At 39.0% G+C, this 15,131-nt stretch overlaps 1 protein-coding gene across 3 annotated transcripts in view; it reads left to right on the top strand.

The window, feature by feature from the left end:
- Positions 1–15,131, top strand: part of CTCF (CCCTC-binding factor) — a 41,622-nt gene that overhangs the window by 15,505 nt on the left and 10,986 nt on the right. For all 3 annotated transcript variants that reach the window (XM_053916133.2, XM_053916134.1, XM_024556204.4), the window contains 5 exons: positions 6,697–7,486; positions 7,791–7,961; positions 11,459–11,592; positions 13,506–13,626; positions 14,203–14,352. In XM_053916133.2, coding sequence (XP_053772108.1) covers positions 6,706–7,486; positions 7,791–7,961; positions 11,459–11,592; positions 13,506–13,626; positions 14,203–14,352 — 1,357 coding nt within the window. In that variant the 5' untranslated portion in view covers positions 6,697–6,705. The remainder of the gene's footprint in view (positions 1–6,696; positions 7,487–7,790; positions 7,962–11,458; positions 11,593–13,505; positions 13,627–14,202; positions 14,353–15,131) is intronic.

Here is a 15,131-nt window from a genome sequence, read left to right on the forward strand (position 1 = left end):
CAGACTTTGAAAATTGTTTTCTATAAAAAATAGAATTAACGTCTTTACAATGTTTGGCCTTTCTGATCATGGATGTGGATAATAGTGTCCCTGTTTAGTGAGGTCTGTTATGCCTCCTAGAAGAGTTTTGTAATCTTTAGCTATGTCTGCACATTTTGAGTTGAGGTTATTTTTATTTTGATACATTTGTTAAGAATGGTATAACTCTGTATTTCATTTTCTTTTAATTGAATATATATGTATACATATACAATTTCATTTATAGCCCATCTTATTTGAAAAAGAATCTGAAAAAATGATAGAAAATATAATAAATTACATATAAAGTTATTACCACATAGTTTGAGAAGAAAGTAATTGACCAGTATGTGTTCAACTAAAAAAACTAGTAACATGATCCTATTACATAGCTCTCATAATGAAAGAGAAAATTCTCTAATGAAAAGCTTTTTCAAGTATGTGATTCCATATGAAATTTCTCCCACATAACCTTTAATGTAAGCCAAGGGCATAATGCCAAAACAAAATTTGGTGAAAGCAGTTCTGTAGGGGATAAGACGCCGTGACCCAAGAATACCCAGTTTTCTGATGGTCTGGCATTTAATCCTGGGGTAGAGACTAGACTAGAATTCTGAATTCCACCGGGGAGTCAAGTCAGATAAGGGCAGAAAAGTCTTTTGGATTTACCAGTTAAGGGCCATTGCTGACTTCAGAGCAATTCAATAGAGTTTTAAGAAATAGAAACCAGACTGGTGAACCAAAGTGTGGAAGAGAAATAAAGGAGTGGTGATAGCTACTGTGGGGTTGAGCGTGGAGGGAATACAAAGGTGGCAGAAGCTAAATTGTCAGGTGGAGTTAAGGGGAGTTTTAATGAGGGAGAGATTTGAGCAGCATAGAGCTGGCAAAGAAGAGGCTGAGGCAAGAGGGAGAGGGCTGATCTAGCAAGCTCCCCAAGTACGCAGGCCAGGTTAGTGGCCTAGGAACAAGGGCAGACCTCACGGCCTTTTGTGTTTGGGCCTAGACCTCTGCGTCCTCCAGCAAAGTATTCAGGTGCCCATTTTCATCTCTTCCAGCCTCCTCACCCCAGATGCCAGGATCACCCTGCCTCTGTCTGAGGGAACCTCCTCCTGCCTACCCTCCACCTAGAAGTTGATTTGAATGGGGTTTTTTTAATGTTTCTGAGCTTTACTTTTTCACCAGGATGATAGAGAATATAGGAAGTATCTGGTCTTCAGAGTCCCATTTTTATGTGTGATACTGTAGCCCAGAGGACTCACTGCTTTGCCAGGCTCTTTTTTGGTTGGAACAGAGCCTCAGAAGGAGGAGTTCTCAGAGTCAAGGGAAGAGACCTAGGCAAGGCAGGAGCCAAGGGAATAAAGAGGCTGATGAAGGAGGAGTATCAGTTTCATACTGTCAGACGCCAGAGAAACTGAGTCTGAGGATGAGAGGAAGGCCTTTGGATTGACTGGTGTGGTTCTTGGAGAGTGGTGCTTGTGGACCAGGCAGAAGGACCACAGAGGACTAAGGAGGATTAGAGTCCTTTTTACTATTTAGTAAGGACAGGTTCTTAAAATAGAGCAAAGCCATATAGAAGAGTATGCAAATTATATTTATAATGTAATATCTTTGTAAAAAATACATAACCATAACAGGAAAAAAAACAAAGTACTAGGTGATTATCTCTAGGTATAGAAACTATGAACAACTTTTAAATCTTTTATGTGCTTCGTTTTTCAGATTTCTATAAATAAGCTAACATACTTTGATAATCTGAAAAAATGTTTTGTCCCAGTATTAAATATAAACCCCCTTTTAATGGTGTGGATCCACACAAAGATTTTATAAAACCTAAAAAGCATGGCTAACTCCAGCAAGGAGAGTGGCAGAGACTCTGAGAAAAAGTCTCCTGTGCACACAACCTTCTCTCCCCTCCCCCCACCCCCCTCCCCCCACCCCCGCCCCCTTCAGTGAGCAGAGCTGAGTCCTTAAAGGAAGGGAGGAGATGGGTCAGAACTGCTGGCAGGGGTGGGGGTGGGGTGACACGGCTAGGAGAGCCCAGTCCCCAGGGGGTGGGTCAAGTCAGACCTGGTCCGACCAGCCTATTAGGTTAGTTATTGATTCAGAGGAGAGACTCCCTTCTGGAGGAAGTTAGGTAAAGTGATCCATTGCTTGAGGGGATTCCCTGAGATTTCTAAGCAGTGTGTGCCAGAGGCTGGTGGCTTGCTACTTTGTGCCTGATTTTTCTGTCAAAATAGAAGCTATTCCTTTAATATCCTGAGTAGATGTGAAGTTCATGGACCTAATACTCTGTCAGCTCAACACCCTGGCAACACATTGGTTTCGATTTGTACTCCTTTATACCAATTCTTTTTCTACCTGGTTTATAATTCCATGACCTCTTTTCAGTTGGATTTGGTTATTTAAAAGCAATTTCTAACATTTTAAGTTCTCAAGATGGAAAGGATGGATTTTTCTGTGTTCTTCAAATTATTGTATGCTACAAAACCCTACAGAACTCAGAGATTAAATGTTTTTCCTCCACCAGTTTTATTACAGAGGGTATCTAAATAGCCTGGGATTATGTACTGATTTTCTGGCAGAGCCAGCATTAGCATTTACAGCTTGTGAATTTTTGCTCTTTTGTCCTTTGTTACTTTTCTCAAGAGTGTCGTCAAGTTGAATGCAGTTTGTTCTCTGTTCCCTAAATCCAACGTTTGGAGTTACCGTCTTTTCTGGGGTCCTAATTTTGAGACTTTCATGGTCTGGGGGAAAAAAAATTTTTTTAATGTGTGAAGAGTAATAATATAAAATAGTACTTCTTAAACTTGAATATATGAAACTACTTGGTGATTTATTAAACTGCAAATTCTGTCAATATGGGTCAAGGGTGGGGCCTAAAGTTTTGTGTTTCCCACAAGTTCCATGGCTGTGCCCTGGCCCGTGTGGCTCAGTTGGGTGGAGCATTGTCGGTAAACTGAAAGGTCCTGGGTTGGATTCCCCGTCCAGGCCCATACCTAGCTTTTGAGTTTGGTGCATGTGAGAGGCAACCAATAGATGTTTCCCTCCCCCTCTCCCTCCAATTCCCGCTCTCTAAAATCAGTGAGCACCCTGGCTGGTTTGGCTCAGTAGATTGAGCGCTGGCCTGCAAACCAAGAGGTTGCTGGTTTGATTCCTAGTCAGGGCACATACCTGGGTTGCAGGTCAGGTCCCCAGTGGGTGGTGCATGAGAGGCAACCAGATCTCTCACATAATGATGTTTTTCTCCCTCTCTTTCTCCCTGCCTTCCCCTCGCTCTAAAAGTAAATAAATAAAATAACTCTTAAAATTTTTAAATAAAATCAGTGAGCATGCCCTTGGGTGAGGGTTTAAAAAAAACAACGCAAGTTCCAAGGTCATGCCAGTGCTGGTTCTTAGACCATACTTCGAGCAACAAAGGTATAAAGTGCTGTCCAGTACAATATAGCCCTGAGCCATGTGTGGCTGTTGAGAACCTACAGTGTGACTAATTCGAACTGAGGTGTAATGTAAGTGTACAGTATATACCAGATTTCAAAGGTTTATTATGAAAATATATATAAAATATCTCGGTGATTTTTTACATTGGTTACATTTTTTTAATCCTCACCTGAGGATATGTTTGCTGATTTTTAGAGAGAGTGGGAGGGAGAGAGACAGGACACTCATAGACAGATAGCAATGTGAGAGGGAAACATTAACAATTACCTCTGTATGTACCCTGACCAGAAATTGAACCCGCAGCCTAATGGTATACAGGACAGCGTTCCAACCAGCTAGGGCACATGTTGGTTACATCTTGAAGTAATTATATTTGGGACATACTGGATTAAATAAAATAGATTACTAAAATTAATTTTACCTCTTTCTTTTTACTTTTCCCAATATAACTACTAGAAAATTACACATGTGTGACTCACATTTCAGGTCTCACTTTTGCCCTTATATTCCTTTGTATGTCTAGTATAGAGTATTCCTAACCCAAGAATAATCTATCTGAATAATATTGATTATATTTTAAAAAATTATAGTTAAGATCATGCTTAAAGTAGTCTTTTATGATCAGAAATATAAATGAGATCTTGGAATAAGGATGCTAGCACATTGATGCTCAAACATTTTTTATTGATAGGCCAATTTTAAAGCACTCTACAAATGTTCTTTGATGCTCACCTTCTGCAGTAACATTTTGTTACACTTGTACCCACTTTTAATGGAATAGATACATGGACAGCTAGTAAGAGGTCTTTGCATTGAGCATTGTAGTATTTTTCTCTTCATTGTTGAGAAAGGGGACTAATGAAAGTAGGTAATGGCAGAACAAATCAGACTGACAGCCAGCAACCCATGAGGTTTTCCATCAGCCTTGGTTTTGTTCTATGCAGATAATGGGGTTTGTTGAATCTATCAAAAAAAAAAAAAAAAGTACATAACTTCAAGCCTGTCTTTTGCCCTCAAAGAGATTTCATGAGCCAGCTGGAGGAATGGATAATTTTGAGAAAAATTTAAGTACAAATTAGTGTGGTTATTGTATGAGCAGACACATTCAGAGAAAAGTAATGGCTAAAGAGCAACAAGTCATAAATCTGAGTGGGTTATCTGGTAGATAATGAGGGGCCTTGAAAGCCATACATCTCTCCCTGTTGCCAATAAAGGGACACACTTTGTTGTAGAAATCAAGCGCTGTCTTTGTAAACAGAGTAAATTTTAACTTTGCTTTGCCCAGGAAGCACTGTGGCTCCCAATGCCACCTATATCACATGGTCTTTGTATTTTGTCAAGCAAGACCATTCAAAGGATGGCTACAACCAACACATCTTTCTTCTGTCTCTTTCTATTCTTTCCTCGGTCCCATGCTTTAAGGCAGCTGTTATTCTTTCTTATAACCAATTCCCTTATGTATTTATTCTGTGTAAGGACACAACCCCTTCCCCTGCAACATATACACACCACTCTGCCTCTTACACCAAATTAGATAGGGTTCTCTGAAACTACCTACTTTTACCTAGAACTGTTGTACCTGTTCTATCCCTTATGTTAGACAGTAACTCCTAGAATGTAGAATCTTGCAGACAGTCCTGGCTTAAGAGCCTTCTAATTCTTAGCGTGGATACAGTGTTAAGGTGCCAGGGCAGAGAATTAAAGAAACATGCCTCTAACAAATGTAGCAAAAGCTTTGTTCCAGACTAGAGCAAGAATGCAAAACAATTTTTTTAAAGATTTTATTTATCTATTTTTAGAGAGGGGAAGGGAAAGAGAAACAGAGGGAAAGAAACATCTGTGTGCAATAGATACATCGATCAATGGTTGCCTCTCGGCATGCCCCTAACTGGTAACCTAGCCCACAACCCAGGCATGTGCTCTGACTAGGAATCAAACCAGAGACCTTTTGGTTCGCAGGCCGCCATTCACTCCACTGAGGTACACCAACTAGGGCGCAAAACACTTTAAATTTTAATTTTGAATTAGTCTTGTATATACTTGCAGGTTTTAAGTCATATTATTGCTATCATTTAGATGATAGTTCAGACCCATTTTAATCTTAGGTATCTGGGTACTGTGAATACTCACAAGACTCAAGAGCCAAGGCTGTGAATTGGCTGGTTTTTTTCCTGTTTTTTATTATATATTCAGTTTGCATTTATCAAATACTTACTAGTCTAGGCACAGTGCTAAAGAGTAAAAATTTCTTGTTATACATCGTCCCTGTCCTCAAGGAACTCTTGGTCTCATAGAGGAGAGAGATACATGAATGTTATTGATATGACACAGGAGATGGTACTGGTGGTAGCCACAAGCAGGGCTCTTGGAGTCTGTGTCCAGTTCTGGTTTTGACTTCCCCCAGAAAAGGTGAAAAAACACTATGACAGCTTGTTTTTTATGGTAAAATTTAGTTAACAGCAAGAAGGCCCTCCGTCAGTTTTTCATTAATAGTTACAGGAAATATATAAGATTTAAACTGGTTTTGTTAATAATTCTTTAATATAAAATATACAGAGTTGAATTTAATTATCTCATGTTATATTTTTTTAACCATTTGTTGGTTTGGTTCAGGATCCAAAGGAGACCATACGCTGTGATTGAGTGCTGCATCTTTTAAGTCTCTTTTGTCTGAGTCATGGTTTCGGACTGACCTGTGCATATAGCAAGATGTTCAGTAATAGCTCTGGCCTCTGCCCACTGGGTGCTAGTAGCACACCCACCCCAGTAGTGACAACCGAAAAGTGTCTCCAGGCCTTGCCAAATACCCCCTGGAGGCAAAGTCATCCCAGGTTGAGAACCGCTGATCTGTAGGTTCTCCCTCTCTCCTTCCCGTTTTTTCACCTGGCGGTTTATTTGCAGCAGAAACTGGATAGTTAATCCTGCAGAGTTTTCTTTAGTCTGGATTTCACTGATTTCATCCCTGTAGTGTAATTTAATATTCTGTGTCAACAATTTCCTATTAATTGGTAGTTGGATCTGGAGGCTACATTAGCTTCAGATCTTTTTTTGTTTCGTTTGATAAGACTGCTTCGTAGGTAGTCAGGAGGCACATGATGTGTGTTGTATGTTTTTGTACTATTAATATCCATTGATGCCTAATTCATTCCTCAGGGGTCTTTGTTTTAAAATGTATTATATGTATTTTCATTTACACAAACTTTATTTTTAAATAACAATCTGTGTTCTCCCTTAATAAAGGAAGGGGAAATGGAAGGTGAGGCGGTTGAAGCCATTGTGGAGGAATCTGAAACTTTCATTAAAGGAAAGGAGAGAAAGACTTACCAGAGGCGCCGAGAAGGGGGCCAGGAAGAGGACGCTTGCCACCTACCCCAGAACCAGACCGATGGGGGTGAGGTGGTCCAGGATGTCAATAGCAGTGTGCAGATGGTAATGATGGAACAGCTCGATCCTACCCTTCTTCAGATGAAGACTGAAGTAATGGAGGGTACAGTCGCCCCAGAAGCAGAGGCTGCTGTGGACGATACCCAGATCATAACATTGCAGGTTGTAAATATGGAAGAACAGCCCATAAACATAGGAGAGCTTCAGCTGGTTGAAGTACCCGTTCCCGTGACTGTACCTGTTGCTACCACTTCAGTAGATGAACTCCAGGGGGCTTATGAGAATGAAGTATCTAAAGAGGGCCTTACAGAAAGTGAACCCATGATATGTCACACCTTACCTTTGCCTGAAGGGTTTCAGGTGGTCAAAGTGGGGGCCAATGGAGAGGTGGAGACACTAGAGCAAGGGGAACTTCCACCTCAGGAAGATCCTAGTTGGCAAAAAGACCCAGACTATCAGCCACCAGCCAAAAAAACAAAGAAAACCAAAAAGAGCAAACTCCGTTATACAGAGGAGGGCAAAGATGTGGATGTGTCTGTCTATGACTTTGAGGAAGAGCAACAGGAGGGTCTGCTGTCTGAGGTTAATGCAGAGAAAGTGGTTGGTAACATGAAGCCTCCAAAACCAACAAAAATTAAAAAGAAAGGTAAAGTTATTTTTTTCCATTATATTCTTGTAAAACCAATTTGGAATAAAGTACATAACACAGTACAAATGCAGCTTATTTTATACTAAGTGGATTTTTTTTTTAAGATGATGATGTTAGTGCTAGTCTTTTTAGCCAGTCTAAAAGAAGTTTTTCCAGATTGAGTACTAAGTCCTGAAGAGAAAGAGGTAAATCTGTTAGTGGCATGAGATAATTATGGTATTTGTAGCAATTTAAGATTGGGATTGATTAGTCATAACACTTTTTAACCCGTCAGCAAGTAAGTGTTTTATTTTGCATGTAGGTGTAAAGAAGACATTCCAGTGTGAGCTTTGCAGTTACACGTGTCCGCGACGTTCAAATTTGGATCGTCACATGAAAAGTCACACTGATGAGAGACCACACAAGTGCCATCTCTGTGGCAGGGCATTCAGGACAGTCACGCTCCTGAGGAATCACCTTAACACACACACAGGTGCTGGATAAGAATGTTGGGGACTACAGCATAGCAAAGGTTAAAACTCGGGTTTTAATTATCATCCAGGCTGGTTCCAGTGGGAAGTTAAAGGATTTTTGTTCATTCTTACGGTACCCTCTTTATGCTATGATATCTTGTAAGCAGCTGGACTTAGTTATAAACAAATGTAAAGAAAATTTAGTGGGAAATAATCCAAAAAAGGATGATGATCCAGAAAAAGATTATCTGTGGTAGTTAACCTGTCATATTTCCTGAAGACATCGCCATTGTGTTGCTAAAGTTTTAACAATGATTGACCAAAAAATGACCCCCAAAATTCCCAGGCAGAAATTACCAGGCACTATGATGAAGAACATTAGAAATAGAAGTGAAATTCTATCTTTGTAAAAACCATGGTTTCTGGTTGTTTTACTTCAAGGAAGATAAGCAATTCGTAATCTCAGAATGGAAAGTTTAAGGCATCATTCTAGCAATTCAGACATTTATTCATTCACACTCCATACATACTTCCATATTCTTTTTTTTTTAATTTTTATTTTTTAAGTTACTTTATTGTTCAATTACAGTTGTCTGCATTTTCTCCACACCACTGCCCCCCACCCCAGCCAAACCCACCTCCCTCCCTTGCTTCCACCCTCCCCCTTGGCTTTATCCGTGTGTTCTTTATAGTAGTTGCTGAAAACCCTTCTCACCACTGTCCCCTCCCTTCTTGCTATTGTTAGATTGTTCTTAATTTCAATGTCACTGGTTATATTTTGTTTGCTTTTTTCTTTTGTTGATTATGTTCCAGTTAAAGGTGAGATCATATGGTATTTGTCCCTTAGCCTGTGGTTTATTTAACTTAGCATAAGGCTCTCCAGTTCCATCCATGCTGTTGCAAAGGGTAGGAGCTCCTCCTTTCTGTCTGCTACAAAGAATTCCAATGTGTAAATGTACCATAGTTTCTTGATCCACTCATTTACTGATAGGCATTTAGGTTGCTTCCAGCACTTGGCTATTGTAAATTGTGCTGCTATGAACATTGGGGTGCATAGGTTCTTTTGGTTGGTGTTTCAGGGCTCTTAGGGTATAATCCCAGCAGTGGAATTGCTGGGTCAAAAGGCAGTTGCATTTTTAGTTTTCTGAGGAAATTCCATACTGTTTTCCACAGTGGCTGCACCAGTCTGCATTCCCACCAACAGTGTACTAGGGTTCCCTTTTCTCCGCATCCTCTTCAACACTTGTTTGTTGGTTTGTTTATGTTGGCCACTCTGACCGGTGTGAAGTGGTGTCTCATTGTCATATTTCCGTATTCTAGTATTAGCTTCACCTTGGCTGTGGTCAGGTCTCAAAGGCACTAAAGTGGTCGGACCATGCACTGGATCTCTCTTCAGGCTCTCTTCCAGGCTCTTTGCATTTTCATTGTTGTCACTTGACTCCTAAGTGCTAATAACAGACTTCTTTCACCCAGTTCTTTATGCAGAATAGCTTTCCTCTGTTTAGATTTTCCACCTCATTTTATGAGATAATGAGCATGATTAAGTGGGCATTGGCCTGTAAGCAGTGGGCTGTGTGCATTTGTGTATTTTTTGCTAATGTGACTTAGTCACTTTTTACCATCTTCCTAGTTTCTGCTCAGACACTTTATACGTTTTATTTGGTAGTTTGAAGACATTATAAAAGCAGCATATGACTAGATAAAAGCAGCTGGTCTCATGATAGGACTTCCCAAGATGGGAGAGGACACTGTTGTGGTCTAGTCTTCAGCTTTGAAAATAAGAGGTTTGGTCTGTCCAGTTACTCAGAGTTGATTTGGCAGGACTCATTCATATTGACCAAACCATCAAGGGGTCAGGTACATACCGGAAAATCAGTTTATGGTGAGGAATACACCTTTTCATTTTTTAGATGCAGTTGTATTGCATTCTAGGGGACACCCTATGTCAAGATGCTGTAGCAATTGAAGTGTGACTTGGTGAGCCTGGATCTTGAGCAGAGAGACGTATGTGGTCACGTGACACGACCTGATGAAAATCTCTGTCCCACAGCAGTGTACACTTCTTCCTTAATTGCCATGATTATGTCTGCCAGAGGCAGGCCTCTTTCCTCTAGACAGTACTAGGTAAACATTGGAGATTCTTGCTTTTCAGATTACTTGTCATAAGAGAAATGGATGCTGCTTTTCTTATCCTGTTAACTATTGTTTTACTTACCTATCTGTACCACCAGAGTATACATTTTTCATAGACAAAAACACTATCCTTCACTCATGCATCCTCAGTGCTACTAAAGGAGCAAGTTGAGCATATGAATATACCTTGGAATTTCTTAGTTATGATCATACTCCAATCACAGTTCCCTCTCCATGGTTCTCTTAGTCTCTGGGAGGATCATTTCTGTAATGGCTACCTCCCTGCATTCATTACCATTGTAACTCTTTGTAATTCCATTCTCAGAGGTAGCTTGCCTTTGGTTTTGGTGTTTAGGATTAACTTGCTGTCACCTCTTTACCTGCAGCTCACAATTAAGGGTGATCCCTAGTTTCTGAATGATAGTCTAGAAAAACAGCACTCTGTTCTTCTGTCAGCTTTATTTCCTTATTGTCATTATTACCTGGGCATGATGTTTCCGGTGCAGTATTCAGAATATAAAGTAGCTAGAAGAGGTTGGCCATAGTAATATGGAACATTAAAAACAGTAAGATACTTAATGAAAGGAAAAAGGAATGTAGAGGGTATGTATATAATTAGTTTATAAAGTGTTCAAATGTTCTGTGAATTGACATGCAGATCATAGATGTTGGAAAGTGTTGAAAGTGATCTGTTTAAATCACATAAAGGCAATACTACTTTGTAAAGCCTTTGATAAGTCTCTAGAATTCTTTATCAAAACAAATGTATTTAGAAAACAAGCTATTATATTTGTATTTTTTAAAAAGAAAAAACCTGAGGCACTTTTTCTCAGTATGTTGAAATCTTGCTTCTAGGTGTGTCTCCTCTGTTTGGCTCAGATAAATTTTTACAAATTTTTTTTTAAAATCTGCCAAGAATACGAACAGCCTAATGGCCCTTACGTCTAATCATAATAGAGTAGATTTAATGTGTAAAGGATCTGAAGTCACATATCTGTTAACTCTGTGACCTATATTGGATACAACATTGACATTTAGAAGATTTTCTATATTTTTTAGCAAGGGTTGAAACAGAAATGGTGTTCCTATTAACTTTTAACTTGTATTGACCAGAATATTCACAAAATAGGGATAAAAAGGATTTTGTATTTAAAGGTATGCCCAGGTGGGTAATTAAGAGAAACTAAGTGTTTAGCATGCTTCTAATATTCTGGAGTTAGTGTTGTAGAGTCAGCCAGTCCCTCTCATAGCTTTTGGACCTACTCTCAGGCTAGTGCAGAGTTGGTGAAATAACCAGGGTTCACTCTCATGCTGCTATCAGTTGAGCTCTATCATTAACTGTGCCCTTGATCTTGTCTTCCTGTTATACCCTCCTTTCTCTCAGGTACACGTCCTCACAAGTGCCCAGACTGTGACATGGCCTTTGTGACTAGTGGAGAATTGGTGCGGCATCGTCGTTACAAACACACTCATGAGAAGCCATTTAAGTGTTCCATGTGCGACTATGCCAGTGTAGAAGTGAGTGTTACGCTTTTTGTTGATTCCTCTCTTAAGAAGACCGTGATTGCAATATGAGGATATAAACTACCCCAAACTGACTTAAGATGAGATAGAAATCTTACTAGATTATTAAACTTTCCCACTCCCCTTCCCCACCACTAAAGGAAACTATAATGAGTGTGAGAGATTTACCCATTAAAAAAGAGTGCTAGTTCCACATGTCATTACAGGTAACTTCTACCAGACTTCACAGAAACAGTGAAAGAATTTATCACCTTTATTATTTGAGACAACCCTGTTAACAAAACTGGATAACAATACTACCAAAAAGAACTATCTTATTCTCACAGAAAAGCAAAAATTCTAAGTGAATTTATTTTTAAAATCAAATTTAATAATATATTTCAAAAATAAGTGGTTACTAAAAAGAGTATGTCTAAAATGCAGGGATAGTTCAACATTAGTGTGTACAACAACATTGAGAAACTAAAGAAAAACCGTATGATCATTTCTATAGATTATTAAAAAACTAATACTCAGCACTCAATTAGTGTCTAAAGTCCTAGCAAGTTGTTTTTAGTATAAGGCATGCATACCAGAAATGTATAGTAAACCCATTCAAATTAACTCTGAATCATTGGAAATACTTCCATTAAAATTTGAAACAAGACATCCATCTTACTGTTATTTCAACATTGTATTGGAAATCTTAGTAAGAGAACAAAATAAGGAATGAATGATAAATGGAAAAAAACAAAACTCATTTCTTCAGACATACTTACTTACAAAGAAAATTCAAGAGTATTAGCTAAAAACCTAGAGTAGTAAGAGTTCGTTTGGGTGGTCACATATATACAAGGTTAAATACACAGAAATCAGTGACTTAGCGTATACTATCAATAGTAGGGAACAGGTTCAAATTCTAACAGCAATAAGATCATGTGAACTGAAGAACAAAAACATCTGATACCTGTATGAAGAAAACTTAAAACTTAATTTTTCCAAAGGACACTAATGAAGAGACAACACAAGTTGATTCCACATTTCAACTGGAGAGAGTCAATATGAATAAGAACATTTTGAAAAAAGAAATGAGGGGGTTTTGTTACAAAACTACACAATAAATGAAAACAGTGTGATATTGGAGCAGAAATAAATAGCTTGTTGGGACAGAATAGAGTCTTGTGCGTGTAGGAATTTATTGTGCGATGAGTATTGTGTGATGCATTATTCAGTGATGCTGTTGGGACCATTGTTGAACTACTTACAGTTTGTGAAAATTTGCTATGTAGCACTTACAAGTGCAAGGGGATTTTTATTGTGAAATTTGGAATACTTTTAAAAAATTTTTCAAATCAAAGAGTAGTGAGTGTGTTCAAAGCACTTCTTAGAATCAAGTTTGAAAGTCACTGTTTTGTTGGAAATACACCCATAGAAGACGAAAAGCATAGTTAGTAGTGAAGAAGGTAATTGAGAGGCTCCTGAGCCTGGCCTGTCTGGGCAGTGCTGATGACAGGAAGAGGGGCTGAAGGGAGTTAAACCATGTGCTCAGTAATTCGGATTCAACATTTGGAAGAAAATTGATCCATAAATAAGCACAGATTATTTTTAAATTATTATGGAAAATTCAAACATATAAAAGTAGATCGAATAGTATAATACACCCCCATGTCCTTATTATCATCTAGCTTAAAAGTTAATGATGACCAGTTTTGACTCGTGTGTCCCTGTTTATTTCCCTTTTTTGGATTATGATACGGATTTGAGAAACAAAAATTACAAAGAATGAGGAAGAAATACTGTCTGTTAGACTTTTTCTATGCTCTGAATTTGAGTGCCCAAAAGCTCAGCTTTTGTGCCTAACCCACAGCACTCACGTTACAGTCTTTGTTAACTGAAGTGTAAGAGGTTTGGTTGCTTTTGTGCTTCAGGTCAGCAAATTAAAACGCCACATTCGCTCTCATACTGGAGAGCGTCCGTTCCAGTGCAGCTTGTGCAGTTACGCCAGCAGGGACACATACAAGCTGAAAAGGCACATGCGAACCCATTCAGGTAGGACTTCTCCCTTCCTTGGTGTATCAGTGAATTGCTTGTCAGTGGGTCTCATTGGCACCATGTGAACCACCACATGCCCCTGTTGCTTGTCTGAATGGAAGCTGGCATGAAAGTATGGAATTCATGAGGACTTCTCTAGCGTATCTTGTGAATTCATTGTTCTGGATATATTTTGGAGAATGGGAAGTGTTTACTGTAGAAGTCTGAGTAGACCACATAACCCAGCACATTCAGTTTTCCTAAGGACTGTCTATTCTTAAAAGAAAATCCTGCTTGTAGGTCCTCCTGTTGTCCCGCCTGCTCTCCCTCAAAGGCAAGCATTGCCGTAGGAGCTGCTCGCTAATCTGTATGACTGTGGCAAAGTCGAGCAGAGCAAAGGTGGCAGCAGCAGCGTAGGACTTGTTTGTCATCTCTGAAGACAGGCACGAGCCAGGCAGTGGGCCTGAGCCTTGGCCCTCCTAAGACCTGTAGATCTTCTGTGGCTTTGCATGTCTGCCACCTGAATTACCCTCCAATTAGTGATGGTATTTAAGTCATTTCATCTAATTTATCCATTCTGTACTTCCTTTTAAGGGGAAAAACCTTATGAATGTTATATTTGTCATGCTCGATTTACCCAAAGTGGTACCATGAAGATGCACATTTTACAGAAGCACACAGAAAATGTGGCCAAATTTCACTGTCCCCACTGTGACACTGTCATAGCCCGAAAAAGTGATTTGGGTAAGTAAATTAACTAGTGGCAAATGAGAAAAAAATATTTTAAAAGATTTGTAAAAGTATGAAGATCATAAATAACATTTTCTGTTTGAGTTGAATAAGTTTGTGTGTGAATGGCCTGCCACTTAATAAAAGCCATTGCTTAGCTGCTATTTTTTTTTTTTCTATCTCTTTTTTTTCTCTTACTACAGTCAGGCCACAAGATTCTTTCCTGAATGTAGCTCATCTGTAAATTAATGGGAGCTGTAATGAGAGGAAACAGTATACCTTTAATTAGTAGCCAGAATGTTAAAGTCCCCAAATAGGCAAGTGACATAGTATGATTCAAACGAAGGTCAGTCCGCTTCAGATTTTTCAGAACATTTGTACTTTCTCTAGGTAATTGCACTGTTTTATTGGTAACTGATTACTACGTTTCTGTGCATAATTAAGCTAGAATTATATAGAAGCAGAGTTTAGCAGTAGAAATTTTAGTACGACTTACACTTTAAAGATATAGTCGCTTGGATTTCTCCCTTTGTCTTTCTTATTTAAAGGAAAATTTTTGAAAATATTGCCCTAGTATGTTCTCTGTCCTTGAAAATAATTCTTATAAACATTTTGACATTTGGGTAAATTACTGTACTTTACAAATTGCCCAGGAGCTGTCAAATAGTAGTAGTTTCACTTTTACTCTTCGGATCTTCACAACCACCACATGAAGCCATCAGGGCGTGTGTTCGAGCTTTATAGGTGACTAATACACCTATACACCTTTACAGCTGAGGCTCAGACAGGTGTCT

The sequence above is a fragment of the Desmodus rotundus genome, chromosome 12 (genome assembly GCF_022682495.2).
Source record: "Desmodus rotundus isolate HL8 chromosome 12, HLdesRot8A.1, whole genome shotgun sequence".
NCBI lineage: Eukaryota > Metazoa > Chordata > Mammalia > Chiroptera > Phyllostomidae > Desmodus > Desmodus rotundus.